Genomic DNA, 25008 nt, shown 5'->3' on the forward strand with positions numbered 1-25008 from the left:
TTTCGACTTGATTGCTCTCAGATAAAAATAAAAAATACTGAAAAGGGAAATCAAGCCGAAATTACTTTGCCTTGTGGTGTAGGTACTGATCAGAGCTTTTGTCCAACGTGCCTGACTCCTGAGTTTAGTTCCCAGCAAGGTCGACATAAATTGTATATTTAAAAATATATTTATTAACATGTACGGCACGCAGTTCCCTATACCTTACAAAAATACATATTTAATAGAAAATAAAGAAAAATTCTGCACATAAATATTATTAAACAGCAGTTTCATAAAAATAACATGCCACAGATTATAAAAAATATATATATAAAAAATTTAAAATGTCCATTATTTTTTTTTTAATTAAAAAGAAACGGATGAGTAAAATATATCAACACTCTTTCCTCTATCGTTCTTGCTCTAACTATAATGATTTTTTTTTCATCTATTGATATATTTTACATACCCCTTAATTTATTTTAAAATAAATTAAGACTTATTATTTCTGGCTGTGATACGATCCCACTTACTATTTAATGATGCACACTCCTGAATTCTTACTCCCACACTAATACACATAAACACACATCTACACACATACACACTCTCATACAAATACACATAAACACATCCTTCTGTTGTAACACAATTTAATAATATGTATGACCTTATTTATTTAGAAACTTTGCTGGTCTGTCTTTAAACTGTTTTTTTTTTAATGTTGTTATATCATTGTCGACTGTTTGTGTCTTTAAAAAATATATATCGTAGATAAGTAGATTGAAAATTAAATGAAAAAATAATCATTTAAAATACATATAAATTGTATAAATAATATTTGTCGGCCTCGTGGTGTAATGGTCAGCGCGTTAGCCTGCCATGCAAGAGGTCTCGGGTTCGATTCCCGCCATGGTTGATATGAAATATTTAATGAAAAGGGTGTTTTTACACTAGAATATTTTATAGTGCCTGGACTGGCACCTGAAGCGTAGGACTGATGATCTTACCTTCATGTAACAAAAATGATCAAGATACTCTGCGATTGGTGTACTAATTCAGTGCCCTATGCACCCTTAGTAGCGGAAAGGGAATGATGATATTCGATTAAAAAAAAAACAAAAAATATGTATACTTTCTTTTATTAATAAAAAAAAAAACACTGTAATCTCAGAGTAATAATGCGTTAACCTATAGAGAAGCCCTATCACTATGTTTCATAGAATGCAAGCGATGTTGGTTTGTTGGTTAGCTACCGATTGGTGGCCATTTCGTTTTATTTGACAATATAAACATAACGGTTCGATCGGATGCTTTTGTAGCTGGGCTTGGCTTTGTTTGTAAATAATTTTGATATTTACGTTACAATAAATAAAAATCGACTATGGTGAATTGCAGTATGTTTGGTTGCAGCAGTAGAAGCGTCAAAGGTGTTAAAGGAGACATTTTTTTTACAGGTAATTGATTTAGAATATTTTCCCATGATTTACATTGATTTTTGGCATTTATTGTCCCGACACGTGTATTACGTTGCTTAAAAACTTTCCTTACATTTTTACTTCAGATAATATTTTTTCTCAATTTAGGAGATAAATTTGTGAATTAAAGTATGTATACTGTTGATAATAACAGTTGATTATGGGCCGCACTAGGCATCCATATAAATTTTGAGTTTTTATCGAGTAGAGGTCGATTCAAATTTTACTCGAAAATAGCAATGTCAACCTCGAAATCGCATCTAAAATGACGTGTCTAAATTTCAGGCCGCTACGACTCGCCGTTTCGGAGATGTGACGGACAAACAAACAAACTCAACTCGGGACTTTGCTTTCATGGGGGGGGGGATGTATGTCTCAATAAATGTAACATAAGTATATTGTGAATAAAATGAATAAATAAATAAACACACACATGTATTTTCAGTTTTATAAAATAAATATGGGCGGATTATAGAAAAATAAATTGGAAAAAGCCTGCAATAATATATACACAGGTACATATTTCAAAGTATTTACAATGCAAATTAATATTCATTTGGGAATTCTCGACCTGAGTACGGCCCATTGTTTTGCTGCGAACTGTAGCTAACTTAATACCCAATAGTCATAGAATGGTTATCCTACGTTTGGGCTTCTCTATAGCTTGGAGCATTATTACTCTGAGGTAGAACCACATTAGTCAATATATATTATTTTTATAAATGGTAGATGTTTTAATAATTCTAATACAAATCTAATGAAATCTATTATGGTGCTAAAATTAATTTATGAATATAAGTCCGTGTTATAAGATAGCACATTAATTATTTAAAAAATCATGGGATATCTTACGGTTTGCAACAGAAAACCAATCATAGATATAATTTTAAACATATCGTCAAGCCGGTCCAAATATTTCCTAATAGCTGTTACGTACATAGGTAATACGAGCCGTTTGCGGGTGAAGCGAACTTACTTACTAAATGGTTAAAACTTTTGTATTAAAAGTTTTAAATCTATGAGTTATATACCTATTTTTATACTAAACTTTTTTGATAATTTTAATAAGCATGGATCTTTTTGATTGGGTGTTAACATAAGTTGTGTCCATTTTTTTCCAAATGAAGAGAACAAGAAGACACAACAAAAAAAATTACAACAAATTCGTCAATAATGAATTCTTCTTTATGAATTTTTTGTACGGAGATGGATCTTATACGCACTTTCAAAATACTTAATGGTATTAGTGATGTCACATCTCTGTAGCAATACTTTTCGTGTTTCCAACCATGTCACCAGAAGTCAAAATATGCTATTTATCAAATCTTTAGAGCAACTTTTGTTTTTAGAATGTTTAAATAGTCTATTCGTCACACAACTTGGAATTCTTTGGGACAAATTTTCCGGCTTTTCGTAGATCTCTTCGCCACTAAAACAGTGTGGGATGAAGATGGATTGGCATGGGTTAGCTAGAAGTCTTATATGTTGATCGTGTTTGTAAATAAATACTATACCATTATTTTATTGGCCTTATTTGTCTTTGCTACATAGTTTTATGTATGTTTTTTTGTTCAGTTTCTTGTAGGTACATATGTTTTTTTTATATAACTGTTGTAATTGGGTTAGGCCGCAGACACAAAAAATAAAATGAATTATTTTACAACAAATTACTCAATAATTCATAGCATCTTCACTGTACACTGAGCAAATATCACAAGCAGCTTTAGCAGTTTTATACCCTCGATTAAACGCGAACATAAGGACGTGTTGAAAATGCTCACTTTCGCCTACTTGACATTCCATTTTGAAGGCTTGTAATCAAATAAAATAATAAATGCAAGGTAAAAGCAAACACAATATCTTGCCAGGGCAGAAAATTTTCTTTCGAATAAAGTACCTTTACCATTTTGTTTTACTTTCGAAGCTTATTTTTAAATTGAAATAAAAAAAAACGGTCGCAGGTTACGTTCACCTAATATTAAATGAACCAGAAAAGGGTTTTTTTAGATTATACCGATTACAGAAATATAATATAAGCAATGAGTGTATTTCACATTTAAAATGCCAGTACAGTTTACCTGCAATGTGCTCCTAATGATATGAGGAAAAACTTTGAGTTGGCATGTGCTTTCACGACCAAAGTTTCCAAAGACCATTCAGTGAATTTGATTCCTAATTTATTTATTTATAGTATTAATTTAATTAACAATTATTGAGACACAAGTCCTTAATCCATGGGGCCAAAGTCCTGTGTTGAGTTAGGACGAATAATATGGCACAGCAAATTAACATTTGTATAACTACAAAACAAGAAAATCAATAAAAAATAACACATGTCTCATCAATATAAAAAGTAAACAATCAAAGCTTAGCATTTTATTTACATGAAGTAAATTGAAATACTTATTAAACAAAAGAATATTTGCTGATACTTCTAAATAAAAACTAATATTTACACTTAACATATATATACACAGTACCGGGCACAAATAAAATACATTGGACTGAAGAAAGAGACTACCGGTGTAATCGACTAACTTCAGCTTTGTAGAGCGTCGTCTTTGTCATTCATTCATGTTACAGACGCCGGACTCGGCCGACAGAGATGACGCTCTACAAAGTCGGCAGTCTCTTAAGCCCGGCGTATTTCATTAGCTGCCGGGTACTCTACATACTATACTGTATATATATTGATTAAAAGATCGTTTGGAGTTCTTAATAACATGTACACAAATATTTCAATTTTCAGACCGCTTCCTAAGGGAAGTAAATAACCTGTGCTGGGAAAATGGGAATCGGGATGTGGTAGAATGGGATTTGAACCTTGGAACTTTGATATGTGGGTCTACAATACTGCCGTCATAAGAAAGAAGGACGTTTCTACATAAAACAAAAAACGGAGAAAATATGTATTTTGTAACTCGGAGATTGAAAAATTCGCTGTGTGAAAAATACTACAAAAATTAAGGATATTATTATGCGACAGTATGTATTATGGTTTGCCCTAAAGGAATATAAATATTAATTTCAATAAATTTTACGTTATATATTTAAAAATTGCTATTTTCATCTTCTTTTTAGTAAAAAAAATACAAGAAAATGTGTGATACTTCAATGAAAAGACGTTTCTAGCTAGAAACGCCCCTTTGATTTAGTAATTAAGTATTGAAAACGAGTAGGTACATTCATTTCAGATGTTTTTTAAAGCGGAATAGAAAAAATAAGTATTTTAATTAGTCTTTAATAATTATATAAGTCAGAACAGCCTTTTATATTTAGTAATCTTCAAGACTTTTTGCAGTTTAGTCTCATTTAATAGGTTTGTGGTTATTTTAGGAAGATAGATGTATTTTTAGTAGATGCATATTTTTTTCCTGATTCCGAATATGTTTTTAACTCATTTTCGAGAAAATGTTAGATGCGTCCTTCTTTCTTATGACGGCAGAATACTACCATCGAGTCAAAACAAAGATTCTGTTTTTTCTTAACACACAATACTGTATTCTGAAGAATCCGCGCGGACACAGACATACACAAAACATTATACAGTAGAACTCTGTTTATCCGAACTTAACTTCAGTCATCCGTATTGCCAAATATCCAGATCATCATCAGGAAATAAAAAATGAAGGTGTTTTTAATTTTAATTTAATTGTGCAATTTACTCTGTTGGATATGCTTAAGTAAGTTTTTAATGCGATTCCAATTCCTTGCATTATTTCGAGAGTAATACAATCTGGCACTGAATAATCCGGATAGATAAGTTTGACTGTAATTACTCTTTTTTATAGACTTCCAATTTGATTCTTTTCTCATTTTTCTTATTTTATTTTATTCACTTTTTTTTAGTGACCGACCAAATCAAGATTTTCAGCCGAAACCGAAACTCATTTAAATAAGTTAAAAGTCACTTCAAACGCCCGAAACCAGGCGTTTCTGTTGTAAAACCTTACGAGTTCATTAAAATAAGTGTTGAACAAAATACACAATTGAATAAAACGCATTCATTTAATGGTTCGTTGTTACGTTATACAATATAACTTAGCGACAGTTCTTCAATGTACGCTATAGGAAGTTTACTTTTTTGCATGGCCCTGTATGGATTACTTGTATGATTTAGGTTTATTAAATTTGATGGTCCAGGGATGAAAATCAATGAAATCGTCAAATATTTGCGCATTACTCTCTTTTACGCCACAATCGGCCGTTATATCTGTTTATCGAGGAAATTCGGCTCCCCTCAAGACTAGAGCGAGAGAGACGAAGAAGGATAATAGAAAACAGAATGCAGAGTACAAGGACCCCTCTGGAAATGATGTTTCTCTGGCCTAGATTCGCGTCCCCCAAGCAACGTAGTTGGGAAGGTAGATACCCCGTACCTAGACTACCTACCTACCTAGCTATATTCCTGTATTGTGTAGTATGGTAGGCTTCTGGGGATTTCAACGCTGGGGAGGCTACAAGAGTACCATTTTTGGTACACTCCGCGTCCTGCTTGGTCCTGCGCAGTCAAGGGCCAATATTAGGCCCAAACAAAGGTCATGAACCCCGCTGGTCCTTAATTTGGTATTTGAAATATTATTTTGACAAAAAAGTTTGTCATTTTATTATTATTTATTTTATTATAAAATTATTTCATTTTCTCTTGCCTTTTTTGACAGGGTTGAAATGAAATATTTGTTTTAAAGGTGTTTTTACGCTGCAGTATTTAACTTTCCCTAGGCTCATTACATTAAATTAACAGAGTTACTTTTATAATTTCAATATATTCCTTAATTTTATATGACTTTTTTTCTTTATTTAATCAATCTGTTATGTATATTTTGTAATGTATTGAGAATGAATTGGATACTCTGTATGGATCATAATGTTAATAAAAAATAAATAAATGAAATGAAGTGAAAAAATGAAATTACCTAACCATAAAATAAAACCGAATTTTTGGTGTTAAAAATGAATATTATTGTATTTTTTGTCACATGTTCAACTGCAGGTAACCTACGGAGATGATTCAAATTATCAAACGTACATATAAATATTTTCTAACATAAAATGATATTTAACTTAACAGTCAAAAGTAGATACCCATAGTTAATGAGGCCCGGACCGTAAAACTGACCACTTTACCTTCATTTAACAGATGATCGAAATACGCCGCATTTGGTGTTTCAATACAGTGTCATATGCACCATTGGGTGAAAGGGTGTATGCTAATGACAACGATTTTTTTATAGTGACCTGTACTCTAATTTTATACTCAAATTCTAGAAAATATCCTGGCGCGATGATCATTCTGCCATTGTTATTTCTGAAAACATTTCAAACTAGATGGCACAAGGGAATGAATGTTAGTTGACTGATAACGCGAATGTGTGTGTAAAATAATTGTTTTTCAATGAGTTATTCCCGGGGTGCGATGTACACAAAAAAATGATGTCAAACAAAACACTACCCAAAAAACACAAGAGTAACTTTTATCATATTATTGTTTTTTTAATAATTAATAGTCGATACAAATATAAGGTGAAATGCACTGAGAAAAGTGTAAGTACTTGCTCTGACTCACTAGAAAATCCATGTTGATTCTAAGCACAAAAATACGAAATTCTCATGTGTCAGAGACCCTATACCGAAAAATATGTATAATGCCTACCAACATATTATATCATAACCACAGCCACCCTTTAGGGCGGGCCATAGTGCAGGTACATGGTGATCGGTACATCATCAGGACTCGGGTTCGAGAACCTCCGGGCCCTCCCGTCCGCCCCCAACAAACCCCCTCCAAAGCCGACACGACCTCAGATGTGACGTCACCGGAGGGCCAGAACATTGGCTACGAGGAATGTCTACAGCGACACTTTGACCATAACAACTTTATTTAAATAAACTTAATTATAATATTTAAAATATGGAGCTCTAATTTCGTGGTTATTCGTCATAATATATTTTATTTTATTTATTTATACTTTTACATTGTTTGTATTATTTTTTTATACAGAATAATGTTCCCTCACTGGGGTGTCCCGTGCCGAGGGAAACATTTTACAAAACGTGAAACATGCCTTAAATTAGCTATTTAACAAAGTTAAAATAATAATAACAATAAAAAAACGTAATTTACCTAATTATCATTAACATAATATACAATAAAAAACTAAAATAATTATAAAACACATAACCAATTTATATAGACCAATAGAACAAATTTCATAAACAGTATACACATTTTACCTATTTGGCTTGATTTACTCATCGATCCGTGTGCAACCCACCTCCACTATCCATTTCTTAATAGTAATTTTATATTGTGAGAACGTACTAATTGTCCCTATGGATAATGGAAGTAGATTGTACACTTTAACCGAGTAGTAGGCCAATCCTCTTTGACCGAAGGTTGTATTTTTTTATTTTTTTTGCAGCATCAGGGTGAAGTATCTAGTAACTATTGTATTTGTAACGGAAGGTAGAGAATAATGTTTACGTGCGTATAGTAACAAAACTTTTACATAAAGTTGTTTTACACATTTTACATTAAGATTTTCAAATATACAGAGGGAGCTAGTTCTGATTGGGACTCTTAAGATAAAGATAAAGATTTTTGTACAATTATTATTTGCTTGATTGGTGTGTCATTTGCACACCCCCATCCAATTATCCCATATTCTAAAACTGATTGAGTTATTACGTATGTATATTTTTACAAGTTCTTTTGGGCTAATTACATTTCTTATAGTTTTAAAAAATTAAATTTGCTTTTTCAATTTATTTTTGATATATTCGATTTGATTATATAATATGTATAATAAAAACAAAATAGTTGACTTAAAATTATAAAATAAGATTATATTCATTACATAGAATTATAAAAGTCTAGAAACCGCATACGCGCATCAAACTGAAGCCGACTAAACTACTCGTAAATGACTAGTTTTACGTTTTGGCCATTAGTTACTCTGTGGACTTCGCAAGTACGCATTGCCGATTTAAATTCAATTATGTCGTGAATAACAGTCCTGGTTGATATGTATTCCAAACGCTCTCGTAGTCGTATTATCTCGCGTATTTGCATACAAAATACACGAGAAGAACTGTTTTCTCGTGCCGCGAGAGTGGTACAGAATAACACCCCTGAGGTGCACTTTATCCCCTGGAAAGTGGTCAATTTGGGGATATTTATCTTATCCATGCGACAAATTTTGCTACATACGAGTATATGGCCATTCTGATGTTTAAACGTCAAAAAATATGAACACGTAAAATCAAACATGATGATTTTAATTTTGAACATTCTTGCGACCTTAAGCATTACCCAAAATACATCATTATGTCGAATTGAACAAGCCGTATTAGTTTTATTCCCGTTTTTGAAGCAGTTTTATACTCCATTTGACGTTTAATCATCAGTGTGGCGATCTAAAGGCGCATAATTCCGTTCAGAATACCAGTCCTAATCAACATATTCGCACTTAATCTCCTTCATATTTTGCGAGTTCTAGAACCAACTATAACCTTTATTTCCTGTATTTTTTCGCACCATAGTACGCCAGGACAGTGGTCGGCTAACTCATTAGTTAAAAGAGCCGGAGACCCGCAGTACATCAATTTATATTTTTTAAGGGTCAAATTTCTTTTCGTTTTAAACAGTTTCCTCTTGAAAGTCAGCGAACCTTATTGTGAAGCGCAGATCTCCGTATTTACTCTCTATTTCAAGTAAACGTTTTTTAAACTGGCGATGTTAAAGAGTTTTAGCGACAATTGTGTTGAAAACCTTGATCACCAAATTAATAACATTAAAGATTTCTTCTAGAAATGTCTTCTTCGCAAAAGGACCTCTTGAAGAATGGTGCAATGATAAACAAGTATATCTCGTAATTAAATTTTGCCTTGAAAGAAAACCGTTTTCACTTCGGTCACACTTAGCCCCATATGTTAAAATTAAAACATTTTTTATCGAGTTTAATATGATGCTTATCCATGCAATATCCTTAATATATGTTTTATTTGGTGTTTATTTTTTTTTACTATTGTAAATGAGACTCAGCTTTGTAGCGGAGAGCTGAAACGTAAAATACATCTTCTCGATTTTGAAAAATGACTAATTGCTCTTCCTAATAGAGAATTCTGAGCTGCTCTGGTGTTGCATTTGTCGTTGCTCAATAACGTAGTATGTCTAGTGCGACGAAGGGGAATATTAAAATTGATCTCAGCCATCGGCTCAATCAATTCGATTATTGAGTAAATTATAGATATACAATTGATCCGCAACCATGCGCCTTTTGTGAAGGCAAGGTAAGTTTAGATTGTTGAAACTAGGGAATTGATATTGCACGTATTTAAGAAATTTATTTTGTACTTTATCTTTTAAGTTTATTTATTTATTAATTTGTTTCCTTCCGTTTATTTGTTTAAAATGTTATATTGAGGTTTCCAGATGCAGGAGGCGTACCATGGCAATGCAATTTTTGGATGGTTTACATACTCTCATTAGAAAGCCGAATATTTTATATGATTTTGATTTTATTTTAAATACTACAAACGTTATAATATATTAATGTCTTTTTATCAATTTATAACTAATTATCATCAATACTAATTATCAGCATTTCTCAGCTATATAAAACTAGGTCTGATATTTTCTATATTCGTAACATTAAAACAAATCATCGGAAACATTCTACCATCCCTCCTATGTGTGAAACATTTGACAGAAATTTTAATAGTCTTGATATATTTAACACTCCATATTATAATAGGTACAGAAGAGAACTAACAAGCTTGATTCAGAATAACGGAGAATAGACGTTTTGTCTTTTTTTGCTCTTTATTTCTCGTCATCTAATCAAATGCAATATTTCTCTCTTACTTTCCTTCATTCATCCTCCACCACTTCTCATCATTTTCCTTCTTTTTCCTTCTTCCCACGTCTCCTTGTTTTGTTCCTTTTTCTTTTATTTTAATTTGAACAAAAGAAAAAAATGTATTCATATTCTGCTTTTCATACAGAAAACTTAATTTTACTTTGTAGATAAAATTGAAGATAAATGTTAACTTCCCGTTGTAACCGGGGCCCTGGGCTGGCACCTGAAACGTAGGACTTCTCACCATGCCTTCCCGCAACAGATAATTTAAAAAAAATATTTATTTGGACTCCTGTATACATATACCCCTGTGTGCATATATAGTAGCCTTACGTGTAATGAACAAGGCTAAGGTACTCGGAAAAAAATCGTTTTTGTTTGTCTTGGAAATGGGATGTTCGATCACTGATTTTGGTTTATTATCTTTATGAGTCCACGCAACAGATGATAGAGGTACGCTGCATTTGGTGTTTCAGTGCGGTGCTCTATGCACCACTGGGTGCGGATAAGGAAATGATGATGTTCGTGTGTTTTACTGAAATCGTTAAGTATGCTGCCGTTTCTGGCGAGTTGTTATCGGTGGCTGGCTGACGCATCAGCCCGCTCTGCATCTCTCATTCCTGGGCTCGGCGCGCGGGCGGGTAGGGCTGGCGGGGAAGAGGGCCAGGGCCTGGAGAGGGGGCGGAGATAGATGCACGAGCTACCATTTCGGGTATTGCGCCTGCCGCCTGCACGGGCCCACGTGCTGGAGTATTTTGCCCTTCGACCTACATAGAGTTCATTCGACTTATTTGTGCGCGCCTTAAAATGGGTGGCAATCTAATACTGGATGAGTAAAGTACGTAACTAACATACCCAATACATACCTAGGTAGCCGGGTACACTCGATATGCAGATTAGGGACGTGCGGACCTGCTGACTGAAAAAATATCGATTTCGGAAAACCTGCGGAAAAAATTACATTGCGTATTATTACTCAGTTTTGGGGCGGGAGTTTTTTTGAAATACTGTTCGGTAAAAGAGATTATAACTCACCTTGTCCCGGAAGCGGAAAATTGGTCAACTTTTTTTTATTCCTATACCTAATAACTAAGAGAGCATTATTTGACATTAATGCGATCATCTTTTCGACTGTGTGATGGTTACTTTTACGCTTATTCGGTTGAACGTCCGGGTGCTGTGAAATTGCAAAAACTGCAAAAACGCAATGAGTGATTTTTAATCACAACTCTCTTATCGTTGGTTGATTCGGAAGAACTACTGACGTCATGCAAAGTAGTTCATTTTTGTTAAAATCATTTTCATTATTCCCTTCATACATTTTCAAGGAACTTCGCCATACAATTTAATGCTATAAGTTTTACCGCGCGAAAGAATACATTTTTTTACATCCAATTTCCACATTCTAGATAAGAAAATTAGTATTTCTAAAAAACCTTGTATTTTCCATTTGTTTGAAATTTAATTTAGAGAACGTTGATATTAATTATTGAACGGCTTGTACCTACATGTTATTCGATTCTCAGTTTTGCGTAAAATTGTAATTGATATTTAAATACGTTTTTATTTATTTTGATTAATTATTGTACATTTATTTAAATTCATTTAAATATTAGGACAATGTATTTGTAGCTACTTAAAGATATTTATTAATTAAGGGTTAAGGTATATTTTTATTTTTATTATGTAATGTGATATTGTTAATATACAAGTTTGGTCTAATGTCACATTGATTTTTTCCTATATAAGACATTTCCGCTCATCATAGGTTTTTCCTAAAGAGCTTATAGAAAGTAGAGAATAATGATTTCAAACTAGTAGTTAATCAAAAAACGGTGGGATTCAGAAGTCGGTAGTTTTTGACATAGTTAGGCCTGTGGTAAATATTTTTATTTGGCAAAATGAATTATGTTGTTCTAATAAAAATAATAAAGACAATTGATAATGTCATAAATTAAGTATCTTGTATATATGCACAACAATAAATAAATAAATCACCTTCAAAATATATTACTTAAAAGCTATGTAATATTTAATAAACCATTTAAAACTTGATATAATAAAAGTTTATTTCAGAATACACATTACTTTAGTTAGTCGCTTCACAGCTTTGTATAATTAATTTCCTTCATTTTAATCCATAAATTAGCAACATATTTGTGGTCCTGTGGCTAGTGACGCGGACTGCGGATCAGTAGGTCCGAGGTTCGAAGCCGGTGTCCGTGTTTCCCATTTTCTTACAAGGTTTTTGATGGCCAAAAGAAAATTTGCTGGAAAATTGTAATATTTGGGTAAATCATGAGAACACTTTTTTTTTCTAAAAAAAGCTGTTTTTTCTAAAATCGATCTAATTCGTAAAGTCGTGCATCTCTAACACAGGCGCGACGAAATATGAATGCAGCTGTAAAACCCGAATGAACAACAAAGAATTTGTGTGTATTGGGCCCATTATGTTTTTATTGCGTAATGAAAGTCACCTTTATCGGACACTCACGGATGTAGCAGCAGCATTATGTATTATGTCGTAGGTATGTAATAGAAAAATGACTGAGCTAGCTGTTAGACGTTAGGCACACGGAGACCACGCGATTACAGAACTTTACTGCGTGACTCACTGTCGAAACAGGTGAAGCGGTCAGCCAGAGAAACTGCAGCCACAGATACTATTTATTCATTTAATGAGGAAGATCAGTGGATTTATTTATATTTTTTTATTTGTTAATAGACTATCAAACTGGGCCGATTTTTAAATTCTTATTTTAAGATCAAATCGTAGGTATACTGGCAAAAAACGTTAACTCGAAAATATGCTGATTTGACTTAATGATGCAGTTTTGTAAAGTTTTTTACGCTCTACAAACTGGCAAAATACACTGAGCCATATTAAATTTCATATATTTGTAGTTATAAAAATAAATTTAAGGTTAAGTCGTATACCTGGTATTTTATTCAGGCTAAAAGATTTAAATAACGTAATACGTAATTAATATAAAATTAAAAAACGGATAAATAAAACACATGTTCTTAAATGAGCACTGAACATCTTACTATTTTTAAATAAGATATGAAAGAGTAAAATTGAAACAAAACTTAAATGCTTGATTTCTCAAAATAGGGATTTGAGATATAAAGCTTTTTGCCAGTATACCCACGATATTGTCAGCGCTATGATTTTTTAAAGTTTTGTGACAGCCAACTAAATCACTGTGAATGGTATACTAAAACAGGTGGAGGTATTTGTGTATCTGGGAAGTATGTTTACCAGGGATGGAATGACTGAGAAAGATATTGAAAGGAGGGTGAGTGCCGGGAACAGAGTGAACGGTGCACTTAAATCAACTTTGGCAAATAAATGTTTGTCGCAAGAGGCAAAGTTAGCAGTTCACAATGAAGTCCCGGTCCCGACCTTGATGTGTGGGAGCGAAGTATGGACTTGGAAATACAGGCATGAAAGTAGGCTGAATGCTGTCGAAATGCCATCTCTCAGGCGAATGTGTGGTAAAACTATGTACGATAGATGCACAAATGTTAAGATCCGTACATTATGTAGGGCTGAGATAAGCATTATCGACAAAATCAAGAAAGGAGCTCTGCATTGGTTTGGACACGTAGAGCAAATGCACAGCGAAAGAACGGCTAAAAATATTTACGATGCTAATGTTGATGGATGCAGAAATAGAGGAAGACCGAGAAAGACATGGCATGACCAAATCCGACAAATACTTGAAGATAGACATGTTAAAAGTCGTAATAATCGTCGCATGCGTGAGAAGATGTATGAATGTAGAGGATAGAGTGATGTGTGTATGCAAAGATAGAGTGATAAGGCGTTTTATCCTCTCTGCCTACCCTTACCGGGAAACGGCGTGATGGTTTAATTGTTGTTTGTTTTGTAATTTTGAAATTACTCCGCCTGTGACGTCGCAAGTTCTCTACAGTGAGTGTTCCTGATTGGATTCGCTTCCTGGCAACCGGAATTGTATCACAACACTCTGTCATTGGTTTATTTCTGAGAACTTGTGATGTCGTTCAAAGTAGTACATTTTTATGATTTTTTCGTGCATTTTCGAGAAACTTCGCCGTACAATTTAAATGCTCTAATTTTTACCGCGCGTAAGAAAACATTATTTTATTACCTATTTCCGGTTGCACTGAGTTCAGGTTAGGAAGCTTCCGCATTGATATGGGTGGAGATCACTGAATAGATTATATATATTTGTGGTGGAAATCTTTTTCGGAAAACATAAAATCATAAATTTTACACTTTTATTTTTTACTTTGAGTTTTGTACACTGTATGAAGAACCTACAATGTAATTTACCGATGTATTTATTTTATTTATTAATGGTTTACAAACAATAAATAGTGCACTTGTCATTGGTATGATGAGGAACTTCAGCCCTACGGGAAATTGGATTCAGTAAATGTTTTCTTGCGCGAGGTATTTTATTGTAACTACGGCAAAGTTTTCTGAAAATGTACGAAAAAAATCATAAAAAATATTTTAAAAGAAACGAACTATTCACGAAAAATTCTATTTCTCACGCACTTCAGGCATATGGATTTCAGGTGAATACCATTAGCGACCCTTTTAAATGTAAATACACGATTTTTGTTTCGCGAAAGACATTAAAATTGGTCCATGGGGATTTTACCAGATGGTTAAGTGCCAAATGCATCAGAGCTCTAGGTATATTACATTATTTGGAGTACGTAATTTCTACCACCAGTTAACTAAATACAATATGTATGTAAGTGCATGACATGATAATCACAATTTGTTATGTTTAGATAGTGTTCGTCAATTACATGTGAACACAACGTGCACAAATAAGTTTTTTTTTAAAGTTTTAATTAAATTAAATTTCATTCATATTATGAAAGTTATTACAATAAATTATTCTAACAGGTTATTAAAAATTATTTTACTTAACTAACATAAGGAACTTTTTGATTTTATAAATTGAGTTACAGTTCTCCTATAATTATTATTGAACGTATCGTTAAAAATATCAATATCGGCATTACTTTCTACGTAATTATATAATCTTGACATGCGTGATAATGCATTTAAGTGCGCCATATTATTACTGAAGGTTGGAATCTCAATCGCCGACTGAGGACATTCAGGGGTACACAAAATGCAGAGTATGAAATGAAAATAACAAAATTAAAATGACGAAATAGTAACAAAATAAAATGTATATCGGATTTTGTCAATCCTGCTCATTTTTTTGTGTCATGTCTTTTTACCAATTAAAATTTGTGATCACGTCAACATTAGGTCCAGAAACAAAACTGAGTTTACATTAAAGTTATCCTATAAAATTTGCGCTATGGGCACTTTCCTATGTATTCCTGTTACAAAACTCCTATTCCACAATCTGGTACTTAGCATAAACTTTTTTATTGTGATCATTGGGAAGGAAATCTTTGAGATCCGCCTCCATCTTTTCTGTCTTCAGCACTTCTGGAGACTTCCTAAATCTCCAGTCGCTTCTGTCACTAACTCCATCTCGTAGAATTTCATTACTAATTTATCCATAACATTATCCTCAGAGTAATCATTCTCATTCTCTAGAGAAGCCTTTTGGCTCTACTGCATAGAACAAAAGCGCTCCAAATTTTTGGTTTGGTTTTCAGTTTAACAACAAACGTGTAACGGACGGTTTCGATTCGCACTCGCAATTTTCAACCCAGTCACTACAGCCTGTTGTATTGCTGTAATATGTAGCTAACTTCGTGGTCAAGTTTCATATAGTGGTTTTGCTCTGTATGGGCGACTCTGTTAGGTTATTACTCTAAGATATTATCCGATCTTCAAGTAATGTAACTAAAGGAAACATGATGTTGTCCCGTAGTAGTATTACGGACTCTAATCAGCAGTCCGAGGTCCGAACTTCTATCTACGACAACTTATTTCCTACATTATAACAGGAAATGACAACTGTGGAATCACCCCATCCACTATTAAATATGTATCTTCAGTAGCGCTGTTTAAATCGCCTCTCAAGAAACATATTCTTTTCTTCCTTAATCTCTTGGCACCTACTCTTCCTTTCCCCTTTTCCCATTGAAGACTTTTATATTATTATTATTAATAATAACAATAATACACTAGCGGCTATTAAGCTGATGCGTGTATATCAAGTGTACATGGTTATTAAACATTATAAATTGATGTGTGCATCTAGTTAACATTAACTGAACTAGCACTAATCGCTTTCTCGGGAAGGCCATTCCATTTCTCCACAACTCGGTTTGTCAGGAAGTTCTTCCTGGACTTGGATGAGAAGGAGGTAGTGTTGAGTTTCAATGAATGACCTCTGAGATGGCGGTTTTCATTCATAGTGAACATAGATTTCATCTTGGGTACATTATATTGCTCAGTTAAGATTTTGAACGTTTCAATCCAGTCACCACGCTGCCTCCGCTCTTCCAGTGAACTTAACCCAAGCTCCCTTAAGCCGTCCTCGTATGATTTATTTCTTAGATTAACTTCCATTTCAGTTGCTCTTCTCTGGACTTTCTCCAACAACTCTATGTCTTTTTTAAAATAGGGACTCCGGATTTGGTATATATATCCAAAATGATTAGATAAATAAAACCTTCCATTATATTGGTTGTCGGCCTCGTGGTATAATGGTCAGCGCGTTTGCCTGGCATGCAAGAGGTCCCGGGTACGATTCCCGACGTGGTTGATATGAAATATTAATTTAAATAGGTGTTTTCACACTAGAATAGTTCATAGTCCCTGGACTGGTACATGATGCGTAAGACAGATCATCTTACCTTCATGTAACCAAAATGTACCATTAGGTGCGGAAAGAAAATGATGATGATTACATTGGTGAGTTTCAAGAAATATCTATCACGAAATAAACCGGCTAATACACAAATATGTCTAAAAAGTTAAATAAATAAAATTACTCCGAAATTGAGAGGATATAATGCCATTTCGCTATATCTCTTCATGTAGGACACAGACCTTGCATCTTCTACATGCGTCCATCTTATCATACATCATCCATGCACGCCGATTATTCTGGTTTGACATGACCATCTTCAAGTTATTGTTGAAATTGGCCACGGTCGGCCATGTTTCCTCAATATTCGCAAAATAAATATTTTTGGCCGTTCTTTCGCAGTCCATTCGCTCTGCATGTTCAAACCACCGCTTTATTATTTAACTCGATAGTGCTCGTCACAGCCTTGCATACTGCACGAATATATATAGACGATTGCACCAACCGCAAATAGCCAGAAAGCCAGAAAATATTATCATTATTATCAGCGGTAAAATTTTGTTTTGTTTTTGTAATTCTGAAATTGCTCCTCCTGTGACGTCTCAAGTTCTCTTCGGTGAGTTGTACAGATTAGTAGGTTGGCCTCCCGCTAACCGGAAATGTATCAGAACACTCAGTCATTGGTTGATTTTGGAGAGCTGTTGACGTCGTTCAAAGTAGTTCATTTTTATCAAAATAATTTGTATTATTTTTTTCATACATTTTTGAGAAACTTTGAGAAAACATTTTTGAGAAAAAAATATGGAAGTCAAAACATCATTTACATGACTTATGCTGTCATTGGCTGGTTCAAGTGGCCTCTTTACACATTGTGTAATATTCACCGTTCTGGCTATTTTTAAACATTCACACTTCCTCAACTGTTTCATTGGTTTACTTTAGTGAAGTAAATAATCTGAAACCTTTATTGATATCATTTCGTGTTTGTGGCATTAATTTATAAATCCAGCGTGTCTACAAACATTTGGAAATACTCCAAATATTGTTGACGTAGGTAGTAGGTACCTACATACATTAAATATATTATTTATAACTACTCTTATAATAAATTTCTACATAGTATTATTCAAACAGATATAACAATCGAATCCGGTGAATTTTCTTTGGAGCTGTTAAACTTATATATACATTGTCTTTTTACCAAAATTAAATTATGTGGTTTATAAAAAATAATAAATAAAATATAGAAAAAACAAAAAAGTTATCTCACATTTCGTTTTTATCTTGGCTTCTAAAAATAATCATTGTCTCGTTCTAACCCCGCACAAATTGCTGTCGCGGAAAGGAGATAAGTTGTAATTTGACTTTTTCGACGCGGGAGTAATTTGTAATTTGACTTTGTCATTCCATCGGCCGCGGCGGTCCCTCTCTGCTGCGTGAAGCCGCGCCGAGCGGTGAAGGATGGCGATATTTGACTTTGTCACAACGGGCGTTCGTCCGTCCCGCTCGAACCAACATTATCTCTACGGGGCAGAAAGAGACGGCGCATTTGACTTTGGATGAACTTGTCTCCAGTCTACGTTTATCTGTGTTGGGGAAGGTTATACAGCGGTGCACCGTGCCCTGGCTTGGAGGCCGAGCACCGTACCGACCACAAGCCACGTGTAGCGGGCCAGGTCATCGACCACTCTCTTTTTCATCTTTAGTGAAATTCCGCTTGGTGTAACTTTCAAATGCGTTGAGTAAAACATAGTTATTGCGTATTTAACATAACTACACATTTCTATCATCAAACTGTGGATGCGTATCTGATGGTGCATAGAGCACTACATTGAAGAAGTGCTGAAGCGTATCTCGATCATGTGTTACATGAAGATTTTGATTTTTTTTGTTGATTTATTTAATACTTCACAAGATTACATTACATAATTGAACTAACAATATTTTCCTCACTAGGAAAACCCGTGACGAGGAAGACGTTTTACAATTAAAAAATATTTCATTTGGATTTGAAAAAATAAATAAATAATTTATTTTAAGTTTAAAAACATTGCTACAAATCTCAACTAATTGACCAGGTAGCTTGGAAATTAGGGTGATTATAATTTTTAGGTAAATTGCATTTCTAAATATTAATATTTTTAACTTCCTGCTTGTAGGTAAGGTGATCAGTCAATTGTGACCCTGAGAATGACCTTGTTAAGATATAAACCAATGACTTGATTTTTTGCACGTGGTGGCTCTCGACGAAACGTTCCCTTTATACGCTCGGCGGGCGGGGCGTAAACAGCAAGTGGTGGGGGTAAATAGCCACCCCCACTCCCCGAACAACCTAGCGTTCAGTTCAGATCACGTGGCGACAGCCCAGCACGCCACCCTATAAAAATGTGATTTGAATGATTCGTATCATTTTTTATTTCATTCTGTTATAGTATTTTTAACAAAAAACTAGACCAAACAAGTATACAGGATGTTCATTAAACCCTGTCACATCCAAAACCATAATGATCACTATGAGCAAGAAGACATATTGGCACATTAAAATACATTTTTAGAACGAATAAATACATTTTTTTTAAATATAAAAAACAAATGGTTGCTTACTTCTGCAAGGGGAGGGGAGAAGGGGGAGACTGATACACCACTAACAGCGCGGTCGCGCCCCCTCGCTTCTCCCCCTGCAGAAGTAAGAAATCATTTGGTTTTTTTCATGTTTAAAAAAAAAATATTCGTTCTAAAAAAATATTTTGATGTCCCATTATGTCTTCTTGCCCATACTGATCATCGTGGTTTCGGATGTGACAGGGTTTTAAGAACACCCTGTATAAAAATATATGTATACAAGCCCACCATCAAAAGACTTATTAGGCACCGCGTACATCGGAGATAATACAACCCATACCAAAGCAACCCTCGGAACGCCATCACACAACTTTTAGACAATAATGAATTAGTTCGCCTCGAGCGTTCTCATTAGTCAGACCATTTTATTTCTTTACACCACTCCAACTTGACCATCGCTTTGCCCCAGGAATACGGACCAGTAGCTTCTACTGACCTGCGCATTGACTCCGGACTTATTAGGCATCATAACTTTCAGGATTTACGACTCCGAGAGCGACGTCGGCAGCAAGACACGGCCAACACTTACCGCCTTGCTCCTGTGGATTGTGGAACACATGCCGAATCGTAGGTCTGCCACGGAAAGGTTGACACCCCGATTACAGTACCTGTTCTGGGTTCAGGTCCTGCCCGTACTAGCACTGTGCCGTGCCATCTCCGGATTTACGATGTCTTGAATAAAAACACATTTACTTTTTTTAATTGTTTTTCATTGAAATCCTTGTTCGAAAATTAATTTTAACATTTGATAACACATACGTAGTTTGGCCAAAAACGCGATAATCAGAAAACCAATTATTAGCGTTCCCTTTTATAGGCATATAATTTTTATCCATTTACAAAAGGCATCTGTGCCTTTTAAACCAATATTTTTCTAAAAATAATGATTAACGCCAAATTTAACGACATTTGAATGTTGTATCGGAGATATTGATTCAAGCCAAATTACGTAGCGTCTTTCGCGTAGCGATGGTGCGGCCACAGCGGTGCTGCGCCTCCACGCGCCGTCCTAGTATCGGGTCTGTCCTTTCGATACTCAACGGGCAACACTTCGGCTACTTCCGTCACTTCTCGTCGCACAGCCGAACACAACAGAAGTAAACATTACGAAGTATCGCGGTGCCCTAGGCGGGTGGATTGCCATGTTTCTGTCAACTTTTATATGAAAATCCCAGTAAAAACACTGTATTTCTTAGTAAAATTATTGTTAAGTGCTGTGTAGTGAAATATATTAGTTGATTTTGCCGCTTATTCGAACTGCCAGTTGAGAAGTTTGTCATTGCCAAATCTTTTCAACCTATGCCAACAAACATTTCGTTGAACATCATATTTTGGAAGGGAGATTATATTGGGTAAACTAGTGTTTCTTTTACTATCGTTATTTAAAGTATTTTAATATATTTTACTGTTACATTTATTAAAAATTAAATTAGTTTTATAAAATGCATGGTATTTTTATGCGACATCCATATATTTTTTTATGAATATGCGTAATATAATGATATTTTTAAATTATGTTTATCACACACGCATGCTATGTACCTACAATATTTTAATATGTCCACCACGTATTAGTACGTCGTATTTATCTATGCATAGCTTAAAATTATACTGTATTTATTCATTTATTTTGCATTTTTATTTTGCTGAATTTGTCAAAAACATGTTTTTAACTGTATCCTAAATAAAATACATATAATCCACTATGTAATTATTATATGCGATCCACGCTTTTTTATGAATTTTTATAACCACATCATCCGTACGCAATGTAAAAAGTGTTCTTAATTCTATGGTAAAAAGTTTATTATTTTATTGTATGCTTTTCTCAACCTTACTTTACCATTGACCTTTGCGATATTTTTTTATTAATCAATTAGTACGTTGGTCTTTATGTATGTATCATGCAGTTATGCACGATTCGGATTATTGGACAATTTACGAAATTTAATACTGTATCGTAATTTATCACTAGCAGATTCTTTTAAATACTAGCTATATAAATATACTGAATAAGATCTGGGGTTTGAAATAGGGCTTGAAATAGACATAAAAAAATACATTTATGATTCAAGGAAGTGATTCCACGTAATAACCGATGAATCGTGTTTCCTCACTACAAAGCTTATTACTTAGATTCCGAATTTCAACGGATCTGATTTTCTTGAGTCGTTTTTCTTCAATATTTCAAAAGATTAACCCTGTAGGTACTGGTTATAATAATAGGTACATGTAGGAAGATATTGGCGATCGCGTTTTTGGGAATGCACGAGATATGTGTGAGTGTCCCTCGGCTGTGTGTGCGCTGTGTGTGTGTGTGCCCGCACGGGCTCACGGCGGCGCGAGTTGGGCAGGTCGCTGGTCGCTAGCGAGAAGCACGTGGCGGCCGAGCACCGCGCCGACCGCCGCCGTTACACGAGTCCCGCCGCCGCCGCGGTGCTAGGCCTCTCTACTTCCAGCGCCAGCGTTCCCAACTTTGTTTCGATCGGAATTTCCGAGCGCCGGTGCCGAATGCAATTGTTATTAGCAACGGCCAGTCCGGGCATCGCCCGATCCTCACGATTCGTGGTCGTCACAGCGGCTAAATTTCGACAAGTTTTAGAATTAATTATTTCCTTCTTTTTCCACGTCCGCTCGCAGGTGGAGCACGTGGAACCACCAGACGCCTCCAGAAGACGCCAGTCAGCACTCTCGCCTTCTCCCGCGTCCCTTAGTTTCGCCGAATAAAGCCGGAAGATCGTCCTCGACGATCTTCTTCCTTCCCGGCGTCCTGAGGCATCCGCAGCTCGTGTCCAAGCCGGGTCCACCCTCAAAACGCTCGTTATAGGAAGTTGCTGCGTCCGTTCTCGGATTTCAACGTTAGTTATGAAATCAAACCACCTTATACCCATTATTCTCCTCAAGTGCTTATTCTTAAAATTCAGAAGAATTTTTAGAGAGATGTTAAGTTTTGCTTCCGAAAAACATGAAATATTACGTAGTTATTTACAGGAACTAATATGCGCCATATGTCAATCAATAAAGATATGAGTACCCATATTGTAATTTTTTCGCATATAAAATTAGGTCGCTGTAGTTTGAGGGTGCTAGGGATTCGCTTTCTCCTTTCGACCCCGCACGCGAGGGCTGTGCGAGGGAGAGGGGAGAGGAAAAACAGATCGATACCTCGCTAGATGCTAGTAGCTAGTAACTAGGAGCGAGAGAAGAACGTTCGCTTTCATTGAAAGTAAAATTTCCTCTAGTACTCCCCCCCCTCCGCTCGCGGTGCAGGCACCGTCTCCGCGGAGCTTATCGGACAACGTTCCTCGGAGTATGTTAGGAGGGCTCCCGGGGCGGGGGCGGGGCGGGGCGGGCGACACTGACCCGCTCGCGCACGTGTCGCTGCATCTCCCCACGTGTAGGGCGGCCGCACTAGGGCCATCGGCCCCGCGGGGGGCTGCGGCCGCGCGGGCCCTCACAAGCCGCGCAGACCTCGGCCCGAGCGGCCGTGTCCTCCGCACCTCGCTATGGCCGAAGAGTTGTGGGAAAAACGGCACAAAGAATGGATCAAAAATGTTTTCATGCAACCGCGAGAAGAAGGAGTAGAAGTTCCCGGTCAGTAGTAGTCGCGAGCTTATTCCGAAACTTCGACCTTTCGAGATTTACAAATGAAAGTTGTTGACGTTTTTTTTTTTTTTCCCAGATAAAATTTGGAATCGCATGACCGACATGATGGGCTCGTACTACCCCGGCCTCCCGTCCCTGGAGAACGCCGAGGCGGGCGCGGAGGGGACCAAGCGCGAGGGCGCCGCGCCCCCGCCGGAGGCTCCGCCAGCGGGGCGCTTCCAGTGCCAGCAGTGCGGGATGACGTTCGCCAGCAAAAGCGCGCACACGAGCCACGCGCGCTCCCACGGCCCCCCGGCGGCGGGAGCCCCCGGCTCCGAGGCGGACCCGTACCGTTGCGACGTGTGCATGAAGACGTTCGCCGTGCCCGCGCGCCTAGTTCGCCACTACCGCACGCACACGGGCGAGCGCCCGTTCGAGTGCGAGTTCTGCCACAAGATGTTCAGCGTGAAGGAGAACCTGCAGGTCCACCGGAGGATCCACACCAAGGAGCGGCCCTACCGCTGCGAGCGCTGCGGGCGGGCCTTCGAGCACAGCGGCAAGCTGCACCGGCACATGCGCATCCACACCGGCGAGCGCCCGCACTGCTGCAAGGTGTGCAACAAGACGTTCATCCAGTCGGGCCAGCTCGTCATCCACCTGCGCACGCACACGGGCGAGAAGCCCTACCGCTGCTCGGCGCCGGGGTGCGGGAAGGGCTTCACGTGCTCCAAGCAACTCAAGGTGCACTCGCGCACCCACACGGGAGAGAAGCCCTACCACTGCGACATCTGCTTCAGGGACTTCGGCTACAACCACGTCCTCAAGCTGCATCGCGTGCAGCACTACGGCGCCAAGTGCTACAAGTGTACGATCTGCGACGACACTTTCAAGAGCAAAAAGGAGATGGAAGCCCACATCAAGGGGCATTCCGAGGACATGCGCGAGCCGGCCAAGGACGAGCAGGCGAGCCCCCCCGAGCCCTACGCGGCCCCGGGTCCCGGGCTCCTGCTGGCGGCGGCGGCGGCCGCGGGCAGCCCGCAGCCCGAGCTGTACCCGGCGCACGAGCAGCTGACGGCCCTGCGCCACCACGCCTACTTCTCGCAGCCCGTGGTGGCGCAGTTCCAGCCGGCGCTGGACGGCGACAGTAACATCGTGCGCTGCGTCGAAGCGGCGCTGGCGGCGGCCGAGGTACAGGACTCGGCCCGGAGCCCCAAGTGCGAGCGCTCGCCCTCCCCCGAGACTCCCCGCGACATGCTGTCCCTGCCCCTGCGCAAGAGGAAGATGTACATGAAACCCATCGAGACTGCCCCGATCCGAATGAACTCCGTGATCCAGTTCGCTCGGGCGTCGTGAACAGTGAGACTGACAGTGTAGCCTGTAGCTTCCGGAGGACCCGTGTGGATGTAGCGCTGAACGTGGTGTGTGAATGGCGGAGCCGATCCGGAAGTTCGGAAGCGACTGATGAAGAGTAAAGAGTAAAGAGTCACAGCGAGTAAGCTGACCCATAAGACTGTATAGTTCCGCTTCGCCGGAAGTTTCCTAGCCCTTAAGATTTGATACGGTTTATATGAACCTCTATACTAAATATTTAGTCGCCGTAAGACTATGTATAGTAATCGTAACTCTACGCGGATTGTGTAAAGTCGACAACTAATAATATAAAATATATAGAATATAATATGTTTGAATGTTTTGATGTACGAAGATATGCTGTGTTATTCCTCGATAATGTCG

At 37.1% G+C, this 25008-nt stretch overlaps 1 protein-coding gene across 1 annotated transcript; it reads left to right on the forward strand.

Annotated features, from left to right (window-relative positions):
• The first annotated feature begins 20787 nt into the window (after positions 1 to 20787).
• On the forward strand, positions 20788 to 24767 carry LOC148283241 (Krueppel homolog 1-like). The gene is made up of 2 exons (XM_088223774.1): positions 20788 to 21041; positions 23372 to 24767. Exon 2 carries the CDS (start codon positions 23389 to 23391, stop codon positions 24625 to 24627), a length of 1239 nt encoding a protein of 412 aa, XP_088079900.1. The 5' UTR covers positions 20788 to 21041; positions 23372 to 23388; the 3' UTR covers positions 24628 to 24767.
• The last annotated feature ends 241 nt before the right edge of the window (positions 24768 to 25008 follow it).

The sequence above is a fragment of the Micrasema longulum genome, unplaced genomic scaffold (genome assembly GCF_059751315.1).
Source record: "Micrasema longulum isolate JH-2025_06_02 unplaced genomic scaffold, ASM5975131v1 h1tg000251l, whole genome shotgun sequence".
NCBI classification, from domain to species: domain Eukaryota; kingdom Metazoa; phylum Arthropoda; class Insecta; order Trichoptera; family Brachycentridae; genus Micrasema; species Micrasema longulum.